General features: G+C 39.2%; 1 protein-coding gene across 2 annotated transcripts in view; it reads left to right on the top strand.

Moving 5' to 3' along the window:
* sorcs3 (sortilin related VPS10 domain containing receptor 3) overlaps nt 1-18168 on the top strand; it is a 233707-nt gene extending 215539 nt beyond the window's left edge. For both annotated transcript variants that reach the window (XM_040033520.1, XM_040033521.1), the window contains 5 exons: nt 7846-7977; nt 8074-8173; nt 11560-11665; nt 13091-13251; nt 16099-18168. In XM_040033520.1, the coding sequence (XP_039889454.1) occupies nt 7846-7977; nt 8074-8173; nt 11560-11665; nt 13091-13251; nt 16099-16157 (558 nt within the window). In that variant the 3' untranslated portion in view covers nt 16158-18168. The remainder of the gene's footprint in view (nt 1-7845; nt 7978-8073; nt 8174-11559; nt 11666-13090; nt 13252-16098) is intronic.
* Nucleotides 18169-23635: the final 5467 nt, after the last annotated feature.

Raw genomic sequence — 23635 nt, 5'->3', positions numbered from 1 at the left:
GTATTACTATGATGTCTGTCCCTGAGATGCAATGTCAAATAGTCACCAGTTAAAACTACAAACCCGAGGCTACAGTCCCACACACAGATACACATTCCTGTCTTAATGAGGACACACACAAGTTTTTGTTATGCTGTTTCAGTTTCAATACAAAGCAAACAGCAAAGTTAGAAATAAGAACATTTAACATCTCCACAGTGATTCTGTGGTAGAAACAGGGCTGTGTTACCTGCTCCGGCTGTTTAGTCGCAGGTCAACAGACATCAGTGTGGCTACTGCGCGATTAGCTTCATGTTAGCATGCTGCCAAACAGCTAATACTGTGTTAGCAGCAGTGGTTGCTTTTTTGGGAGAACAGTTTGTACGCTGTCTTCTTTTTCCTCCATGCAAAAACAGTAAAAGTTATGTTCATATCTTCCTTCCTCAGAAGCTGTTGATGTTTTTAATCTGGTCATGTCTGAGGCCTGCATTGAAATTGCAGCTGCAACTACAAGTGATCAGGAAGGGGCTTCCAGTAAGGAAGTTGTCCAGTACTGGGAGATAAATTGTCATAAATTGCAGGGACTGACTTTTTGCACATCTATGTTCCTTCCCGTGCTCTTCGATCTCAGGATTCTGGATTTCTAAAAGTTCCTAAGGCCAGAAAAAAAGACTATTGGGGAACGTGCTTTTTCTTTTTGTGCCACATTTTTGTGGAACAACCTCCCTCAAGATATTAGGCAGGCATGCTCTGTGGAGGTTTTTAAAGCTAAGCTTAAGACCCACTTGTTCACCCTATCCTATGTCCGTTAGCTTTTAAATTACTATCAGTTTTAACTTATACTGTTTTTTCTGTACTGGATGTATTTATTTTTTAATCTTTTATCTTCGAATAACTTTTCAGCACTTTGTTTGAAAGCACTTTATAAATAAAGTTATTATTATTATTATTAAGGAACTATTAATAAGCAGTAATAATGAATATTAATAGTTAGCAAAATTAATAACTAAATACAAAAATAATGTTGTTGTGGTGGTGTTTTAAACACAGAATGACAGGTATGTTGGTGAAAGATGTTGGCAATACAATTTTTTAAGTTGTCTTAAATCAAATCGTCCGCTCACGGACGGCTGCCCCGACCTGAGTCTGGCTCTGGTGGAGGTCACTTCCTGTTAAAGGGAGGTTCTTCCTTCTCATTGTTGCCAAGTTCTGCCTCAGACATTGTTTAGCTTGCAATATAAAAGCAAGTGTTGTTGTGAATTGGTGGTATATAAGTAAAAGTACTTAAAAAGTACTTTTAATGTTCTGTTAAGCAGCAGTAAAGAGATGCATTGCCTCAGATTACCTTTGAATATTATTTGTGGTTTTAACTACATGTCTTGAGAACGTCACCTTTAAGCCATTGTTGAAGAAAACCAATCAGTCCTAAGGCATGCTGATACAGTGTGATTTAGACCTGTGCAAACAGTGGAAGAAATGTGGGAGCACAAGTGGCCCGCAGGTGATTTTTTTTCTCCGTTACTTCTCCCTCATTGTGAGTCATGTCAAGTGTCTGCTTCAAATGCTTTTCTCCTCCTTTACATCACAGTTACCACCTACACTTGACTGCACTGTGTTCACAGCTCAACCGCCTGTCTTTCCTGTAGTCTGGGCCTACGGGTAGCTTTTATTGAGGCATGACATGCAGAATCAAAAGTCTGAATTCATAATAATAAATTGATTCAGTTTTTTTTTTCTCAGTGAAATGGGCCATTTGTGATGTGGAGAAGGATAATTACTCTACTTTCACACCGAGAACTCTGGTGCACTCGGTTTATCACATGCTGAGTTTCAGTGCCATAGTACACATTACAGGGCTGTGTCATCAATCATAGAACTAAGATTACAATACATAACCATGCAGTTCTTCTTGAAGTGAAATCCAAATGAAAAAGTAGAGCGACAGTTGCTATATGTGTTTTTCTTTTTTCCGTTATATTACACTAGTGTCTGAATTGCCACTTTTCATCTTTTCGTATTACGCCGTCAGACTTTCATATCAGGTACTTGTTTATGTGAAAGGGCTGTAGATCTGTTTATGTGTTTGCATCTGACACAAAGTTCATTTCCAGACAAACATATCGTCCAAGTGGTGACAGGAGGGGTTATTTTTCCTCCATTTTGTTATGGCTGAGGAGTCTTGGTGGAGACACAGGCCAGTCCACAACTGATGGCATTTCAACATAGTAAACAACTCCCAAACAATAAAATAGGAGATGAGGAAGAGAACAAATCGCAATTAAAGTCAAGGTCCATTTAACGGAGGTGCACCACTGCCGAATGTATCATGTCATGATTTTGCACTCTTCGCCTATAGGCTCATTTCATTTCCAGCGCTTCTGCCGTTCCTGAACGTGCGTTCAGCAATCAAGGTTATTTCAGTCCACTCTGTCTTTCCTTAGCCACCTCCCTTTCATATTCCCTTAACGTTTCTCTGCTCAGACTCATATAGTTTACTGTGTTCATCCTCCTCCATAGCTTCCCTCGAAGGTTAATGCAAGCTATCAAGCTATTGTCTCTTTATTGCTTCCCCAGAGGCGCTGATTTTTTTTTTTATCCATCTGAAGCGTGGAAAACCATCCACTCTGATGTGATACTCTCGTCATTTGAATCTGCCGCCAGTTGTGATGTTGACAATTAACTTACTTTCAAATGACTTGAATGCATATGAAGCTTTATGAGTGAAGAAAACCTTTGAAATATTAATAATAATGAAAGGTAGTACCATCTTCATCTCCAGAGGAGGAGTCCCACTGATGTCGGTGATCACCTGACCTTCATTTTCACAGCAACACAAGGCTTGAAATCTCAGATGTTTATCAACAAGAATGGGATTATATCTTTTGGTATTTCATTTTATTTATTATTTGTCTTTTAGGAGTATTTTTCCTCTCCCATACCTGTGCACCTGGGATGGTCCATGGACAAACTTTAGACAATGTTGAGAAAGGATAATGTAGTGATAAAGTCGATAGAGAGAAATGGCAGTCGACAGTAAATCTGCATTTCTGGTTAATTATTTTTCTTTGATTACATTTCATCATATTCCTTTTTGCTTAGTTTCAACAAGAATTGGAAAACGTTTGTATTTGTATTTACTTCTTTCATATCCTTTTTAATAGATTCTGGTAAGAAAAAAGCATCATCTATCCCTGAAATGGGCTCATGGTGCGACACCCAGTCAATTCCTGACTGATATGACATTGGTGGTTCCAGAAAGATGAATCCGACTGCTTATGAACATTTTTCTGCTTATTCCTGAACTGCCAGCAATTTCTTTAGGTTCAGATAGATTATTAGGTCACAATTCACTTGGTTTTAATCTAGGTGCTGTCATCAGAACAAAATGTTCATTTGTTGGAACAACCTGGAGAACATACCTGGAAAAACATGTGAGCTTCCCACCAGCCAGAATTCTAGGTGTCATGCTAACATGCTAAGCTAAGAAAGAGAGGTTAACATTTAGTTGAAAGTTTTACTACAACAATGTTCATGCTTAGAGAGAAAGGCAACAGTAGTTAAAGAGTTGTTTTTATTGTTTTAATAATTCAAGGTCAACATCTGGGTGTCTGCATGTCTTAAATATTGTTTAAGCTACAAACACAAAATCATTTCCAAAACCCTGAAATGTCTGCTTTACATTTAAACTAAAGCGTTTCAAGTCAAAAACTGAAAAAGAAGTGAAAGTGTAGCAAGATAATAACTTTCAGAGTCCCTCTGGAGTTTATCTTCTTCAAATAGTATTTCTTGAAATGAACTTGCAAAATATTGCATTGTGAAATCTTCATATCAAACCAAATTGAGCCGACTTCCCTGCAGCCTGTCCTCTCTGAGGATCTCACCTCTCTTCCTGTTTACCATCCCGATTTAATTTTTGTATCCGTGACGAATTTGCAGTATATCAGATGATCCTCCAGATTTTTAAACTAAGGACAGATTGCTGTGCGAGCCAACATGGTCCAAGCGCACTGATTTTTTTTTCTTTTTTTCCCCACAGGCTACTGCCTCCTTTGTCATCCCATTCACTTTATCTCCCTCTCCACTGCCTCTTCTCCCATTGCAAGACACGCCCATGGCTATCATTTGTCCACTGCTTTGTTACTCAAATAGTGATTTTTCTGCTTGATAATTGATGTGCTTTGCCTTTACCTGCTACGTTGTCCACCCCAGGCCAGAGGGAAAACATAAAAACATCAAAGGCTCTAGAATGAAGAGTGATTGCCACACGGCGCTGCCCCCATTCTTGCTTGTACTGCATAAACTGTTAAAAGCTAATGGCTTGAAAAAAATAACAGAAACAGTTATTGACCCTTTAAAAATGCGTTTTTGACATGGCTAGAAACTGCAGCCTCAAAGCATTTATCCAATTGTTCTCTGTAATTAATGAATACATGCTGATTGGTTAAAGGGCATTTTTGACTTGGAGGAACTGTTTAAACATCTCTGGTTACATTTAATGTAAAACAGCTGAAAACAGTGAACACTGCCCCTCAAAAACTCAATTAAAACTTTGTTATCTAGAATCTTCTTTAGATACCAGAATCCTGAGTCTTACATTTACACCATCTAATAGTAGTTGTCAGCATTTCTATTAAAACGACTGCAGTCATGCTATAAACTTAACTGAGCAGAAATCCAACTCAGACACTCTGGCATTGAACATTATGCCACCGTCAAGTGAAAACTCTGTTCTTTTCTGAAAAGTCATGCTTGGGAAAGTGTTTTGTGTGTCCATGTATGGGCTTGTGATAAAGGTCAACACTTTTTGTGAGTCTTTGTAGCGCTGCAGCACCATCTGTATCTCTGTCTCTCTTTCTGTGTCACTCTTGTGAAGCAGAACAGCTGTTAGGGACAATATTAGACCATGAACACAGTTATTCTGCTGTCAGTTTTCCAGAATGCTGGTGATGGTTGCCTCAAATGCTAAAGATCGCATGATGTCTGTAAATACTAATAGCAAACATGCTATTCGACTATAATATAATATAATGCTATAATGTTGAATGGCTCACACAGCCCAGACCCATCAGGGCACGGACACTGGGCCTTTGGGGATGTCAGGGTAGGTGTCTGATACCAGACACTGGCAACAATCCTTCCCTCTCCACCCGGTGGTGAAGTAGATCCGCTGTATCCTGTCGAATAATCCACAATCTTCCGCTTCCACAAAGTCAAATTGTGATTGCAGGATAAACAGGGTATTCCAGACAAAAGTTTTTCTCTGGGTCTACCCTGGGAAGACCTACCAAAGGAGGTGCCGAGGAGGTATCCTGACCAGATGCCAAATCCGGGTTTCTGTGTCACTGTAATCCTGGGAGCTGTGCTGTCTTGGGCAGTAGATAACATATCTATTTACATGGAAAACTTCACCAGAATGCAGTGGATCTGATGATTTGTTTTTGACTGTAGCAGGGTTGCAATTGCTTACCGACTGCGGTGGTTTGGGAATGTCTTTGCCATTTGGAGGAATGAGCTTAATCTGCACGAATCTAGATGGATAGATGGGTGTTACAGAAGAATATGGCATCAGTTTTGGCATGTCAGGACACAATTTTCTCAGCAGAGCAATGTATTGTATTGACATGCACAAAACTATTTACTTTCCCTGTCAGTGGTTTTAATGTTGTTCCGATTCAATTCAGTTTTATTTATACAGCCCCAAATCACAACAACAGTCGCCTCAAGGAGCTTTATATTGTAAGGAAGACCCTACAATAATAGATACAGAGAAACCCAACAATCATATGACCCCCTATGAGCAGCACTTTGGCAACAGTGGGAAGGAAAAACTCCCTTTTAACAGGAAGAAACCTCCAGCAGAACCAGGCTCAGGGAGGGGCGGGGCCATCTGCTGTGATTGGTTGAGTGAGAGAAGGAAGACAGGATAAAGACATGTCGTTTACGGACTGAGATGCCTCTTTATTTGTTTAGTGTTTTTGAACTATGATGGGTTTAGAAAAATATAAATGGACTGGTAATTATAGAGTGCTTTCCTACTCAGGTGATGAGTCAAAGGGCTTTTTGAGTTGTCAGCGTAAAATAACCATTGCTGTAGTTTTCCCTCACCACCATATTAGCTTAAAACATTATACAGAGCAATTTAATGTCTGACTGACACAAACTGTAAGGGAAGAGTCAAAAGTGATATAATGGCACAAATGGTTACAAAAACAGTTTGAAGATGATCGACATCTAAACGCTTGTTAACTCTCAAGCTTAAGATCTGAACAAATACAACCAGTTAATTTGAGCAGAAACTCACAGGCAGGTAATTATATCTTAGTGGGAGACTGAACACGTAATTAAGTTCCATCTTAAGACTGCAAAGGAATCTTCCGATGGGTCATTACACTCAATCCTACAGTTTCTGACAATAGACATAAATGTGCAATATGTAGTGTTTCAGTGTAAAGTCAGATGAGTTTTCTTGTAATGAAAGTGTTCAGCAGATAAAATGTCTTTGTGTTATCTTACAGTGTGTAGTCATTCTGAGCTGCTTGGTAACTGCTACTCTTTGTAATCTAGCTGCTTTTGTCCCAGCGGGAGCGAATGCAGCAATCACACACCAAATGAAGCTAGCATTGTCTCACTTTAAGATGCCTTCAACCCAAGACACGTCTTCTTGAGTCTATAGCCATTTTCACACTGCAGTCGTGACATTAGACATTACCCAGTGAGGACAAATATTCAACACAGTTAAATCTGAAATGTAATGGTCTTCATGATCTCCAATACTGTCTGACGGTTAATTGTGCCAATTTCGCCAGGTTAGTGAATTCACAGTGAGTCAGCGTGCTCTGCATCCTCTGCCTAAACTGAGTAGTTACGTCAGTACGAATACAGGTGACAAAGACTAACTCCTATTGCATACTCAACAACTTCGGACAACGTTACGACCAAAGCTTGAGCTGAATTTTTCACTGGTGACAGACTTTTGTTACTTGATGGGAAATGATGGAAAAATCTAAAGGCTGCCCATCATTGTGGCAGATTAAAACTGTGAGGGTGGTAGAGGGTGTAGAGCAGAACAAAGGGTTCATCCAGCAGGAGTACACTTAAGAAAGATCCCAGTTCACATCTGCTGAGTTCACATTTCCCTGTTGAGGCTCCACAGCTGCAGCGCCTTAACAGGGACTGCACTGTTATGATGGAGTTTGCATACAAAGTGATGACACAGTTGGTGCCTCTGGCTATCTTTTCTCTTCATGCGTAGAATATTCTGTATATTGTTAATTATATATGAATTTTCTGTAACCCTGTCTCTCAAAATGACAGACAGCCTGCATTTTGAACCAGTTTCTCCCAAAGTGTCCAACATTTTCATGTGAAAACAGTTTATGTTCATCTATTCTCATGTAAATCTTAGCCACTTCTCAAAGCTGCTTCATAATGGCTTTTAAACATACTCCACCCAAATATTCACTGCGATCTTTAACCTGTTTCGCTTCTGGCTCGTCTCATACGGCCACTTGGTCAAGATCCCCCAGCACGACATTTGTATGCACTGTTTCAAAGTGAACGGTGAATATTGTGAATAGTGAGTGAAACTAACCGTAACACTAACCCAGCAGTTAAAAGCTCCTCGTTGACAGTCTTGTGATTTACGACACTGTTTCATGCTTTCAGGATTGCATCTAATGCTGCGGCTCTCTTAGATGCAGCAGAGGACACTTTGTGTGTATCCCCGAGACTCCGGAAGCTTTAACAAAACTACTGCGTTTGAAGTCCCGTCAATGACTTTAAGCCTTATGATGCCGTAAAGCTTTTGCTATTTTCACAGTATCACACAGTGATGGCAAATAAAAACATATTTCTATCTTGTGACAGGTGGCCGAATTCCCAGAGGAGCAGCTCCTGGTAGCGGTGTTCCCCGGAGTGCCAACAGCTGCTGAGCTCTTCCTGTTGCCTTATAAGAACCAATCAGAGGGCAAGAAAAAGAGTGAGGAAGCTCTGGAGCGGGTATGGGTGTCTCTAAGTGAAATTCACGAGGAGTTCAAATTCCTCCAACTTGATTATTGTGCCTACAAAACGGTGCCTTGTTGTGTACTTTAACAGGCTTCTGACACAATTGTAAGTGCGCTGAACCAAAACCTGGTGGAGTTCGAGCTGAAGCCCGGTGTGAGGGTGATCGTTTACAACACACAGTTAACACTGGGTAAGAAACATTTGCTGTCATTGCTTTTAATTTTGCCATCAAGTCATCATCTATAATATTAACTTCTGGGGGTAATGTAATTATGGCCTGCATGTTCCATTTTTCATATTCATGTGCAGAGAAACAGAAGTGTAATAACTGTGTTTTGACAACAAGAATTTTCCTTTGGTCCACCAATTAAAATTCCTGTCAGACCCCGTCTATCCCAGGCGAAAGAACACAGACGAGGATGGGAGGGGTTCGGTTTTAAGTGGAGCTCCTTGAGAAGAGGGATCTTTTATGCCTGCCATCAAAAGCTGAACATCTGTTCTATTTCTTTTACAGCCATCCAACCACAAAATGAGTGTTACACTGAGTATAATTATGTTGATTATTTAGTCCTTGAGAAAGAACACTGTACAATTTCAGGGCAGAATTTGGAATCATTCAAGAAGTCATCAGCAGTGTTTTGCGGGAAGGCTGGTTGACATTAGAGACCCTCAAATGCTCTCGTGTCAAATCAGCGCTGATTCACGGAGACACAGTAATTGTAAATAACATGGCTAGACTGGAAACCTCTACTTTTTTATTGGTTTGGAGCTCGGTACTGCTCAGCAGCTCCTGTGTCCCGCTGCTGGACAGGTCTTACCTTATATTCACTGCTTGGCTGGTTTCATTAGGCGCACAGTCTCTGGAGGCACACAGCCATGAGTTGTCTGCAGCTCAAAGCGATGGGTATTAACAGCCTGGCATGTACTGCTCTGTGACGTTTTGTGGTGTGCTGCACTCTAATGACATTGAAGGTGTACCCAGCTGGATCCCTCTTTATATTTCACCTCCCAAGAAAAGGTCTAAAAAGCCTTCAAGCTGCTTGAGAAAGGTCATCGGCACGCGCGCCTCCATCTCTTAGCTGAGGGCTCACGTAGCGCTAAACCCGTCACAGAAAAGCATCGGGCTTTTTCTTCAGCGACGGACATTAATGCACTCTTCAAAATAATGGGAGGAATTTAGGGTTTGTGCCTTATGAGCGAAACCGTGACATTAATCACACTGAACACTTGTTTGGTTCGGTACTTTTTTGAATGAATGTTGGCGCATTTAACTGTTTTACATTCACCTGAAATCTTTGGATTTCCTGCTACTGTCAGTTTGTTTTGCCCATCAGCAGAAAGTGTAATTTCACGCTACAACACCTTACAGTGTTTCATATCTTAAAGATAAAAATATAATCTGGGAGGTCATTATTGTTCTGGATATACAGTATACTACAGTGTACGGGGTACAAGTATAAAGAAAATACGTTTTTGACCCTTTAACATCTAACAGGTCACAGGCAACACGCAGAGCATCTGCCCTTTTTATAGATTTACACATATTTGGAACATCTGACGCAAAGGTTTCTATCAGAAATGATGTTGTGGAAAAATGTATTATTGTAAGGTAACATCTTCCAGGTCTGATATGTAGCCCAGCCCTAACCCCGGTGACCTGCAGGATTTTTAAAGGTTCGCTTCATTCAAACTAGAAGCAGAGAAAAAGATAAATCAATAATGGATGTGACTACTCTTTGCTTTTGAAGAGGTGCCTGTTTTCCTTGTTGCACATACTTTTTCAAGGTACTCTCCCTGTAGGTGCTACCACAGTGCCAGGAGCTATTTCAGGTGTATCTGTTGTCAGAAGTGAGTCTCGTTCATTTTTTCCATTCTGACAAAACTTTGCATTGTTACTCATGCAGAATGAAGTCACTGTAGTATTTTTGGAAACCCAGAAAATCTCGCTGTAACAGCCAACCAATAGCTAGAATCTAGCATTATATCCTCCCGAGAACCAGCCCATTCATTTATGTCCTCTGAAATGGACATTTGTTTTTGCTCTATATCTTTTGACTAAGTCCTGATGCACTGAATAGAGGAAATCCTGGACTTTCCATTGGTATCTCATGTGTCTGGGTGTTAGCAACAGGAAGAGGCAGGTTCAATGGGAAGATTATTTTCTTCCTCGGTTCTCAGGAAGATATACACACATTATAATACATTCCCCGGAGGTCCTGTGATCTTTCCTACTTTATGGACTTCCATCCATTTCAGGAGTGAGTGAAACCTGCAGGCTTTAAAAGGCTTCCAGTTGCATAGAAGTGAGGATGCACATTTCTATAAAGACCAGTTCCTTGATTAAAGTCACAATAAGTACAACGTGGAATCCATTTTATTAATTATAGCTATTAATACTCGTACCCATAATTGTCTATTAATTACAGTCAATTATAATTGGAGAATAACCCAGGATATCCTGGTCATCAGGCAATGAGCGAGCAGTATCTCCTGGCGTTCGATCCACCTCCATTGTTTCTGCCTCTGTATGTCAAAGTGGGCTTTTACAGCTTGAGCTGCCCACGGACTGCCATGATAAGTTTGTCGTCCACTCCTGATTGTCCCTGACATCAGGACAATTCAGTCTCAGGGAGAATCTCAGCCGCTAGTCTTTATGGCACAAAGTAAAGCACTTTTTTTTTCTACAACAGTTGAAATGTTTTTAACTCAGCTGGATGTGCAGTCACCTCAGTTTGTGGGGCCTTTGTAGGTAAACACACATTAGAGCTCCGATCAGCATGAAACTGTACCGGTTCCATCAAGTGTTTGTCAGTTATGGACTTGGATGAGAAATTTGAAGGTGCAGCCATAAGAACAGCACAAACTTAACTATAACTTCTGAGTTTGAATTCTAGTGTCTGAAGAAAACAAAGCACTTCTTCTTCCTGTCTTATTAAGATAATATGTAGTTGTGATGGGGAAAATAGCAGCAATAACAACATATAACAGCAAATAAAATGAATAACTCCACTTTCAACACCTCTGACGTAACCTCCCAGGTCAGAGATTTAGTTAGCCATCGTTAGCCAGAGCTCATGTGTACTGTATTCTTTTTAGCTGTTCCTCCACATGGAGGAAAAATTCATTTAAAAAAAAGTGAATTCTTGCTGATATGTTGACTGCCAGTTCCAATTATTTAAAGATCTTATACTTAGAGTTTAATAAAAGAAAATATTGTTAATACAGGAAATGAGGAAAACGCTTTTGACTGAGCTGAACTTTCAAACTTTGAAACCTCAGAAGTTCTTTACTTTTTCAAATCTGGCGTCTTTATGATGAAACTGCTCAAGATGTTGATAAACTGAGATCATTTATGGATTCATACGAACATTTGTTCTTGTTTTAGCATTAGCATTTAGCCACATCTGGTTGACTTGTACTATAAATCTAACTGTACTTTTGTCTGTTGTTGGTTTTAATGAATCAAATTTCTATTTTTATTTCTATTCTGTCTCATTTGTCAACTGTTGATTAACGTTATGTTGTTTTTATTTTGACTGTTTAATGTCTTCTCTGCGCACCTTCCTGCTCCCACAGCACCTTTAGTGGACTCGAGCCCCAGACACAGCAGCTCAGCGATGCTTATGCTCCTGTCAGTTGTGTTTCTTGGCCTCGCGGTGTTTCTCATCTACAAATTCAAGAGGTGCACATCTTTCTGATTACTTCCACCTGCTGTAGGGCCCCACTATATAGCTATTACTCTGTTCTTCATTATTGATGATAGCAGATGAGCCCTGTCTAGACCAATCTATTATAGTCATATTTGGTATTTTCAATTGATAGATCACTCTGGAGTTGTCACTCATACTTGTGAGATTCCAGTGCATGAGGCGTGTGCAGCAATCAGTCACAAAATTCAGAGAAAACGAGCAGTAAATGGTTTAATATGCAGCTTCTCTGCCTTGGATCTTATTTGCTGAATAAATTATTCATACTCAAAATTATTCTTTTGAAAAGTCTGAGGGAAATGGAAAAGCTGTCATTAATTATGGATATGAAGTTTTTCCCATTAGTCTAAAGAGGATGCATTTTTCAAGAAATCTTACAGTTGACAAAACAGAGCAATTAATAACCCAAATGTATAGTAATTGCAAATAAATTGGATAATGTCTAAATAAAGATCTATATTAGGCGGTATAAATGCAGATGAGAAAAGAAACCAGTGTTACTGTAATTTGTCTTTAAATTAGGCACTCGAGTGTAATTACAGTCAAGGCAAGTTTACAGTTTGTCAGCACCAGGAAACAGAATCATCTTTGAAAAAGTAGCTCAGTGCAACAGTCTGTCAGACTTCTTAAAAACCCACATTTTTAACTCGAAAGAAAAATAATTTTCATTTTTCTAAAAAATGTTGATCCTGCCAAAACATCGCAGCTGGAAGCAGTGAGACAACAGAGCAGGCAGTTCACATTTAGCACAGACGGTTCAAACTCATTCATCCCAAAGCTTACTCTGTGCAAAAGAGTCAATAAAGACAAAGTGGATAATCAAACCAGTTATAATTATGTTAAAGGTGTGCTCATTGATTCATATTATATAAGAAAAAACTACCTTTGAAGATGTCAGCTGTCAGTGAACTTCAAAGCTACAGGGAATGAAATAACCAGCAAAAATATATAGCATCGAAATATTGATTATTTAAAGGTTAACCAAAACTAGGACCAGAGTTGTTTTCTCCTTTGATCTGATGAATTCTGTAGTTACACATGTTATAGTTATGCTGACCTTTATTTGCCTCACCTGCTGAAGTTAACTGGCCTGAGAGAAAAAAGAAACCCTGCAAGGAAGCAAGTAATAAAGATCAGGACAAACTCGGTGAGAGCAGCTTGATGTGTAGAGTCTGATGGAGATAGTCAGGCAGGCAGAGATGGAGATGAGGCTGCCAAATCAAATAATTTATTCATAAAGTCGTGTTCTCGGTTGTAATTTACTAATGAATGTAAAGTTGGGACTGCGGTTACATAGCCTTAGAAACACAACAACCCCACTGTGTGCATGCACAAACACCGCACCTGCACGTGAGATGGTTATCTAACATTTGCTGATCTTGTCTTCTGTAAATCCTCAGAAAAATACCTTGGATCAACATATATGCTGAGGTTAACCAGGAGAAAGAGCAAGAGATGATCGGCTCGGTCGGCCAAGGCGACAGCACGCCGAAAATTACTCTGAGTGAGTTCTCCACATCCAAAGAACTCATGGAGAAGGAGCTGGATGCCAGGGTCAAAAGTAAGTACCTGCTGAGAGTAGGGACAGGCGTTTCAAGCAAATACACTTCAATATTTTTTTGGGTTCTAGACGCGTTGCTGCCACCTTAAGTAGTAGTCATGGTGTTGGTGGGTTACTCTATTCACCTGCTGTAGAAACAAGAGAAAATCCATGAACAGGAAATGGCCACATAGATGATTTAACTAACTCACACTTTAAAGGCATTTAGATATCCAGAGACGAATAGAAAGCATCCATATACATATGAATGTATGCGATGCACTACATACTGCATAATCTCATCTGTGTGAATATCAGCACTATGTGTCTTTGCGACGAATCAAGTCATGATTAAGACATTTTCAAAAATATAATACATGGAGCACAATGAAAACTGGATCTCAGTGAGCTTGTTGTGGTCCAGCAAGGTCTGTGTCACTGCTACATTGTATTTTAGGACATTTAAAACGTGCACTGTCCACTGTTTGGAAACTCGGATATTCCCTATACCGAGGTTTCAGACATGCCAAAAGGCGGAATTTCAGGGACAAACTTTCTTTTGTCGATGGCTTTATAGCAAAAGTCAACATGATAATGTGTAGGATAACTGTGCGTAGAATCACCTCCTGGGGATACTTTACATACTGAAACAGAAATCCAGCAAATGAATCTCCTTTTTACCATTTTTGAATTATTCACAGAGGAGGTAATCCTTAGAGTACACAAACCCCGTGAAAGGGTTTTAGAGGGTAAGGAAAGATTCCAGTGACACCCACAGTACTGGGAATAATGACTAAATGATAAAACCAACATGTTTAGCATGTGGCTGCAGGACTTCATCAAACACAGAGGGAGTGGCCTAATCATTCCTCATTCAGTCACAGTTTGACTTCAATTTAAAAAGAGACATTCATTCATTCATATTTCATTTCATGATAAAAAACAATAGGTTTGATAAGCTAATTGCGGCCCACTCTGACTGTATATAACAGAGTGGATTTTCTATTGTTACCAGTAGAAATGTACCACTTCTGGCAGCTGCAGACCCAGGATTGATTTGGCTCTGAGATAGTTTAAAAGACAGATTAAGTTCCTGCACTTTCACAGTTCTGGAGAGCTGACTGCTTCTGACCTGTGTGTTGAAATTCAGAGGAGCTGTCGAGAATGGAAACTCACACATTAGTGAAACCCTCAAGCAGCGAGGCCGTGAGTGTGCTGCTTCATTTCAGCAGAATATTTTTATTCAGGTCAATGTCTGATTGTTACTTTTTTTTTTCTTTTTACATATGATCTGTATTCCTGCACGAGAGTACTTTCAGTTTCTCCATAAATCATGTAGCACCTCGAGTCAGAGGACGGGGACGCACAGTAAAGTGTAACAAAACAACAATAAGTGTAAGAATAAGAGTTAAACAACATATTTACGAAACACTAATCAAATTACTATATACCATCTGATTCCACGTTTGAAGCAACAATGGTACATTGTTGTTTTTCTCTTAAATTAAAGGTACCATGTGGCTGCCGATGGGCCTGATATCCACTTACAAGGACATTATACTGCCACTGTTTTATCGAAATTTAAAGCAGATGTCCTCCTATGTGGATCTCATTTCTCTCAGAAACGAAACTCAGGTAAAAAAAAAAAAATCATGTAATTCTTTGTTTTTACATTCATCAGGTCCCAATCAGCCCAAATAGCAAAGAGAAATTAAAAATGCATGCATTCATGAAAGAGTTCGGGTCTTAGGAGGTCAAATTCGAGCAGGTGCTCAGCACTACATGCATTTAGTGCAACAGAAAGTGTATCAAATCATCCCTGCCTGCCATCACAGGACAAGGATATTTAACCTCCTAGGACCTGTCGTCCACATATGTGGACATCACATTTTGGGTTATTTAGACCAAAATACTCAATTTTGCTCTACATGGGCCTGATATCCACTTACGAGGACATTATATGCTACTGTTCTATCAAAATTAATGAATAAATTATAAATTAATGAATATCCTCATATATGGCTCTTAGTTTTCTTAAAAACAAAAATAAGGTTAAAAAAAATCTGGTAATTCTTTGTTTTTACATTCATCAGGCCCCAATCAGCCCAAATATCAAAGAGAAATTAAAAATGCTGCTGTGGAAGAGTTCGGGTCTTAGGAGGTTAACGAAATGTATTTCACAACGAATAAACGCTGCTTTTTATTTGCACATTTCTGCAGACGTCCTTGAAGTTGCTGATTGATTTGTGCTATATGCCAGAGTAAATTAACAGCTATTCTTGTGTTTCTCACGTAAATGGCCTGTATTTGTATAGCACTTTACTAGTCCCTAAGGACCCCAAAGCACTTCACACATCCAGTCATCCACCCATCCACACACACATTCACACACTGGTGATGGCAGCTACATTGTAGCCACAACCACCCTGGGGCGCAGTGACAGAGGCGAGGCTGCCGGACACTGGCGCCACCGGGCCCTCTGACCACCACCAGTAGGCAACGGGTGAAGTGTCTTGCTCGAACCGGCAACCTTCCGATTACAAGGCGAACTCCCAACTCTTGAGCCACGATCGCCCAACACAAATGGGGTAGACGTCCAGACTTTCGATATTTGGTTCTAAACTTCCTCACCGAGCATGTTCCAGTTAATTGGACCAAACATATCATAACAAAAGCTGGCATATTTTTCATAATGGGTCAATTTCAAATTCCAACGCTTTTTAATAGCTTCAGAGCCTTTGAATGGAAATTAAGTACAAGGAGTCAATGTCAAAGAAGCTATTTGTTTTATAGTCATTAAAGCTCTGAATTAACTGTCTTTGTTCTTGGCTTTTTTTCCCCTCTTTCATTTCCTTTGTTTATACTCAGGGGGAGTCGGAAATGCCTGCGAGAGCACAAGGGAGATTCCAAACTGTACTAGTGTGTAAAACTGGGGGAGCAGCGCTTCATGTACAGAGCAAAGTATTTCAGTGTCGGGGGTTATCTTTTTGTTTTGTTTTGTAATTCTCAACACAACTGATGTTAATAGTTTTCTAAGGGACCTCATTTATACAGACTTGCATGGATGTCTCATTCAACAACATCCATGCAGTTAATGTCAATTTACTCAATGAGATCATTGTAATTACTGACAAAACTTATTCAGTTTTGTGGATGTATAAGCTACATAGCAGCATTCATTTGCAAAGTGAAATATCTTTCGTGGAAATCTATCAAAAGTTATGTACATTTCTTAAGGCGTTTGCTTTGAAAATCATTTCTGCCTATATATAGACTATAATGTCAGAGTCTTCAATCAAACAGGGAATATTATTGAAATGTACAATACTGTCATCTGTTCTGTTAAATGTATATATTATTACTTTCTACATGCTCGTAGTCTGAGTACCATGGCAGCAACAGAAGATCTGACGATGGTCTTTTTTTCTGAAAGTGTGTTTAAAAAGTCAAACATTACTTAAAGAAACCGATTTCCTTTGCTAAGGTCCTTGACTTGTGCATGTTCTTTCTGAGGACACAATTTCTGTGTTGTAGATAAGCAAGTGTTGTAAATAGTTATTTTCTAATCATGTGTCAAAAGACCCCAGTTGATTCTGCTGATTCTGTTTTGCTCTCATTTTCTTCAGTCGAGTGTTGGCTGAAATGAACCTGATAGAAAGGATTTATCTGTTAATGCAGGTAGAGCTGCATCGGCATAGTGCAGATGTCCCTCATGTTCTCTGAAAATAAAGTTAAAAGGATCATCCTCAACAGGATCATTTTCAGTACAGATATACAATAGACTGTCATTAAACTCTCTGAACCAAACATTTGCAACCAGAGCCCGACTCATTTGTTGGTCGGCCAATGCTGGCTATTTATCGATCTATCGATATTGGCATTTACAACAGCCGATAAATGAAGTTTAAAAGCTACGAAACAAGAGAAACATCCTTCAGACGTGCTGTTGTTATGACGTTTGTCCACCAGAGGGCACTCTGCAGGTTCCCTGCTGGGAACCACAAACACAATAACCAGCTGGTCCGAGCAAAGTCGGGCAGAGTGCGAGCTCGTAAATAACTACAAATGTCAGGGAAATCTGTATATCCCATGTTTGAATCACCAAACATCTGTAGCAGTATTGGCCTTAAACGTCCCATATCAGTCCGGTTCTATTTGCAAGTGAGTCTGTGGCTCTCACTGTTCAGATTTGGCTTCGATACTAATGTTGAATCAGTTTGGAAAAAATGTATCTATTGTGGTGACCAGTGATCAAATTCACAATTTCAACTCATTGGGGAAAAACATGGTGTTTATTTTAAGTAGGCTTACAGTTGGGTTGTGGTTTCTGCTTCTTCTTTGGTTTGTGGCAGTTTCCAATGGAGCTCATGCCAATATTATTATTTGTAATGTCCTGCAATTCTTTTCAGTCATGGTGGTGCTGGCCGCTCATCTGGCCAATCCACCTCATTGGTCCAGATTCAACAGTAATAGGATGTATTGTTCTAAAACAGTTATGGTGCCTAGTGGGTAACTTCATACGACAAGTCCTTGATTTATCCACTAACACCACCGAGTGGTTGACATGGGTTTAAATCAGGACTGGTTATGATAAAATACTAGGAATGAATGGTGTTATACATCTCAAATTGTGTCTTCATTCTCTTCAAAGGACTGCTGTGTGAAGTCTTGTTTTTTTGTACCTTGCCAGAGCAGCATAATCAACATGGTGATGCCAACTAATGATGACAAAACATATATGGTGGTAATAAGTAGTTTAATTAAGTCAATGAAATTTTCTCTGCCTAGACTTTTCAGCCTGAACTACTTTTTAAGATTTCATTCTCAAAAACCAAGTCCATCTTCAGTCAGTAACAGTTCCACTACTGTAAGGCCAAAGTGAAGACGTTTGGGCTTTTTTGGACATGAGAACTTTGAGATACAGGAAACCTGTCTGTGCACATAACCAGACCAGAGTAAGACTGGTGAACTGTAAAATTTGCTTGTAAATTAAATTAGTGTATATATATAACAGCCTTATAGCAACGAGTCGCATCGATGTTATTGAACTTGTTAAAAGAAAGTTCTGAACTGCAAATCTGATGCAGCACGATTGAAGTGAAAGAGTCCTACATTCATTTTAATCACAGTAACTCGATGCACACCAGGACACACCTGGGCCTCCAAGAGGGTTTCAAGTAATGTGTACAATGTGAAAAGGTAAATCACATATTAGCTCACAGTTTTTGGATTTCAATATCATGTTCTCCCATTATTTTCAGTTGTCATAGCTTCAACTTCACATATTTTTTTCCATGTATGCTATCAAACCCAACTTTAAGCCTACAAAGTGCTTTTGCTGTTCATTAGGATTAGATAAGCTAATGAGTCCATGTTCTACAGAGTGTGTTACCAGCATCTTTGGTGCTCGTTGTGGCACAATTTTTACACCACTCAAAATGTGCAACTACTGCTATTCTAACAATGTGACAAAACCAGAACATTGTCTTCAACTGTGCCTGGAACAGTATGTATTTATTTAATGAATCCACAGTGTACAAACAGAGCTCCCCTGGCTGCCATTAGCCTCCATTCACAAACCAACGCTCCAGTCACTGCTTTGCATCTAGTTTGAAATGAGTGAACACCGTCCTCCCAGCATGCAACTTCCCCCAGCTCTGCATTTTCCAGGCCTGCAAAAGCCAAGTGGCCTCGACTTGACTCCCGTTGCTCTCCCAGTATCCAGCATTGTTGATAATGAGAGAAAGCTGGACAGCTCAGGGGAGGGTGCCACATGCAGAGGTTTCCTGCAGTGCTCAGCTCAAGCAAACAGCAGTTCCAGGAGAAGCGAAAGGCTGCAAAAAGATATAGGCTGTCACATCACATATGCATTACCTGCAACAGAGTGCTCTCATCTCAAACCAAACAGCCAAGCCAAGCCTTGTTAATACAGACAGAACACACATTGAACAAAGATTGTTCTAGAGCTTTGTTGTATTCAACACATGCCATAAGCAAAGGATTGTTTGCTTGGCTGGATTTTGTTTGGGTAAAGGCTTTGATGGTGGCACTTTGTTCTGATTCTTATTAGAAAAGCAGAATTAGGGGGGACAGAAAAAGAAATCAAAAAGTTTCTCCATCCTTAACTACACATGGATATTGTCTTTGTTTTCTGTTGTTTTTCTCTCTCTTGGACCCTTTGAAATTGTGAAGAATGTACAATGAACATAGTACACTGGCTGTCCATAAAAGTTTGCAAATGAAAGAAAAGAACAAATGCTTCAAAATGTGGTGCTTTATCTGCACCAGCACATTGGAAGTGCCACTAGTAAAAGAAAGGACTTTGATCACTGGAAACTTCTGTCTCATCTGATATCTTAAATGCCACATTATACTGTAAGCACCAGACAAATCCATACTTGAACCATAAAAGAGATTCTTTGCATTTGTGATTTTTCAGAAGGCAAAAGCATTGTAATGTTCTTCAGTGCACAAAAATCTACAATGCATGCATCATCAGTAATGTTCTGTTTCATCTTGATTTCGATATTTCTACGGTAAAGAAACTGTCATTTTGAAATTGTTTCAAATAAATGTATTTTTGTACATCAGTGCGTTCATTCTCTGGATGATGAATTTCTTGTGAACCCAAGGGTGCAAAGAAAATGATGTTCGCTGAGCATTACACTGTTTGCCTGATGACTCAACCAACCTCCAGTGCAGAAGCACAAAGCGAGGTCGGAAAAGCACCAGCAGTGTTGTCGGCCTTGTGTCTGGCCTGCAACCGCGGTCAGTGTCACCAAACCGTCACGGCGTCAGCTCTCACAGTCTGTCCAACTAATGGAATAAACACACTGCTACAGTGAGGAAAAATGCACAGAGAGAACAGCTCGAGCACATTGTTTGCAGTAATAAAAAAGATGGATGCAATGAAAAACACTTTAAATGTAATCAGGTTTTACTGCATGCCTCTATTGCATATGTAGATGTGCAACAGTGGCTGAACAAACTCCAAAAAGCTGAGCCAGTGAGCCAAAGTAGAACTGCTGGAAATCCAAATATTTAACAGAACCCCTAAAACCTGAGAATCACGTTGATGAACTTCAAAAAATGCTTTGACAGATGCTTTGGACTCTAATGTGCCATTAGAGTCCAAAGCAAAATATTTTTCATAGGGCTTCTTTTTTATTTACCCCTAACACGGAAAGTTCATTTTAATTCTGTATTGTCAGTGACAATCACAACAGGAAGTCACACGGCCCGTTTGCTACATGATTGGAAATAAAACAGAAACCAAACATAAGAAACTCGCAAAACATTTTATTGAACTTTTATTTTACCTTTGCTTATGTTGCCAGTGTCCATTAAACCCCACCAGACCTTCTAATCATAGCTTTAGCTCTCACCGAGGTCTGGACCTGTATCAAGATAGTGAAAAATTGGCACAAATCAATATGTGACACTCTAAATTTGAAAATTCTAAGGGAAGTCACAGCCCACACTACGGTGCCTCTCTGTGGGTTGTTTTTAGGTTTTTTAAAAACAACCCACAGAACCAAGCTCAGTTGAAATCCTGAGCCTGGTTCTGTCGGAGGTTTCTTCCTGTTAAAAGGGAGTTTTTCCTTCCCACTGTCGCCAAAGTGCTGCTCATAGGGGGTCATATGATTGTTGGGTTTTTCTCTGTATGGATTATTGTAGGGTCGATCTTACAATATAAAGCACCTTGGGGTGACTGTTGATGTGATTTGGCGCTGTGTAAATAAAATTGAATTGAAATTTTTAAGGGGTTAGGTTAAAACATGACTCATTGATTTGGGCACTAGTAGTGAACAACAGGGGAACGAGCCACTGAAGAAGTAAGTTTTTCCCTGCATGCTATTTAAATTTCAAGTGAAAGAATCATTTTTTAGTTATTTTGTTCTATACATTTCATTTTTATACACGTAACACACATATTGCATATTTCCACACAGTTGGTCCCGCACAAAATAAAGCCCTTTACAGTTTTATGGGTTTTTTAGTGTAAATGGCTGTATTATAAAACAAAGTATTATAGGACCGTGTCTGCTGTAAAGTGTAGACTTTTCTGTTGGACATTGGAGCACAGATGCTACACCTTATGTTGCAGTAAGAGAAACATTTATGAGCCTCACTAATTTCTAAACCTGCTTATGTCAGACATTAAAACAAGAGTAATTACTACAGTGAGCTTTTCTTTCAAGCGATGCTTATTTAATCCACAAAACCATTACAAGTTAATCAAAAATAATTATTTGAATTAACTAAAAAAAAAAAAAAAAATTCTAAAAATACTTAAAAATATATTAAGTTAACAGAGTTCAATCTATTTAATTACAGTGAGCTTTTGGGTTTTCTGCGTGGAACTTCAGGTTCTGTTCCATAATTAAGAAATCCTCATTTAAAATTGCTTGAACATTTTTAAGGATTCAGAGAGTTAAAACTCCAGCCTTCAAACTTCCTTAACCAAATTTTGTGTTTCTGATTCACACATGGAAAGACTGCTGTGGAATAAATTTATCAGTTTATTCAATATTTTCTTTCCACTGGTGGTGATGTGAAAAACATAACTTTTTTGATTATTAAAAGGTTCACAGCCCGAGCTGCCCAATAAATTATTTTTGTGCCACTACTCGTTTCCCTAATTCTCTGCAACAGAAAGCATGCTGGCCACATTAATGGGATCTATACAAGGTTAGAACAAACTAGAATTACATTTTAAATCCTAATAAAATGAATCCATCAGAGCAGATTTTAAATAGTGGTAACCTACATCTATTTCTAAGTGAGTAGTTTAATGTTATATTTATGAATGAATCTAAGCTTGCTGCTGTAGTAATATAAAATTCTGTGAAAAAAAAACAAAAAATGACCACAGCTAAAGTTCTGGTGCCGTTTTATCATCAACACAAGAACAAGAGCTTTCTGGGACCAGTTAGTCCCACAAAGTTTTATCCTTCCAGAAATGAACTACAATGAACTCATTGGCGTCTCTTTCTAGTGCCGATCATGAACACCTGCCTGTATTCAGTCAGGATACAGTGTGGAAAGTTTATGGGTGGAAAGTCACACTGATCTTTATTGTAAAGTATGTTTATGAGGGGTAAGTTTTGAACACCATTTCTGCTGCTGATGACATTTTTATCAACAGATGATATTCTACAATCAATTATTGGTGTCTGTATTAAGCTGCTGTGGTTTAAACTTTTAAAAAGTGTAAATTTTAAAGATTTTGAGATATTAGCAACAATCAAAATGATCGAACATTAAATCATCATTAGTATTTTATGCCAGTTTAAACCTTTGAATTATAAGTTATTTATTTAAAAAAAGAAAAAAAACATATGTAATAAATGGTGTGAGGGACAGGCCATTGTTGGTGATTAATAGATCTTAATAATAATAATGGATTGCATTTATATAGCGCTTTTTCTAGGCACCCAAAGTGCTTTACAATTCCACTATTCATTCACTCTCACATTCATACACTGGTGGAGGCAAAGATCTGCAACAAAACTGATTTGTTTTCATTATTGTTTTGTGTAGTGTCAGATAATCCCTCTCCATACCTTCATGGCCAAAAATACCTCATTCACTTTTATTAAAACCCACTTTTTTCAATATCTGTATAAAGTATAAAGTATAAAACTATGCATTCTGCAATGTCACCATTTTATTTTGAAAAAATGTACCGATGTTTAAATTTTGTATTCCACCAGATTTTACCATTTGATTTGTTTGTATGTGTGTGCAAAATATTTTTAAATCAAAATCTGATTCATCAACGTGAAGATTTATTGTGCAAACCACAACATCTTTGAAAACTTCAACATATGAAATATTTACAAATTTGAAACTAATTCAAACAGTCATGCTTTAAATATGCACACCTTCTTACTTTGTCCTATAAATGTAAAGTCCAAAAACAATTTATCCTTCAAGCTCGGGTCCTCTACCAGAGGCCTGGGAGCTTGAGGGTCCTGCGCAGTATCTTAGCTGTTCCCAGGACTGCGCTCTTCTGGACAGAGATCTCCGATGTTATTCCCGGGATCTGCTGGAGCCACTCGCCTAGCTTGGGAGTCACCGCACCTAGTGCTCCGATTACCACGGGGACCACCGTTACCTTCACCCTCCACATCCTCTCGAGCTCTTCTCTGAGCCCTTGGTATTTCTCCAGCTTCTCGTGTTCCTTCTTCCTGATGTTGCTGTCATTCGGAACCGCTACATCGATCACTACGGCCGTCTTCTTCTGTTTGTCTACCACCACTATGTCCGGTTGGTTAGCCACCACCATTTTGTCCGTCTGTATCTGGAAGTCCCACAGGATCTTAGCTCGGTCATTCTCCACCACCCTTGGGGGCGTCTCCCATTTTGACCTCGGGACTTCCAGGTTATACTCGGCACAGAT

The sequence above is a fragment of the Simochromis diagramma genome, unplaced genomic scaffold (assembly GCF_900408965.1).
Source record: "Simochromis diagramma unplaced genomic scaffold, fSimDia1.1 OVJJ01000571.1, whole genome shotgun sequence".
NCBI lineage: Eukaryota > Metazoa > Chordata > Actinopteri > Cichliformes > Cichlidae > Simochromis > Simochromis diagramma.
This window is presented reverse-complemented; position numbering and strand designations above follow the sequence as displayed.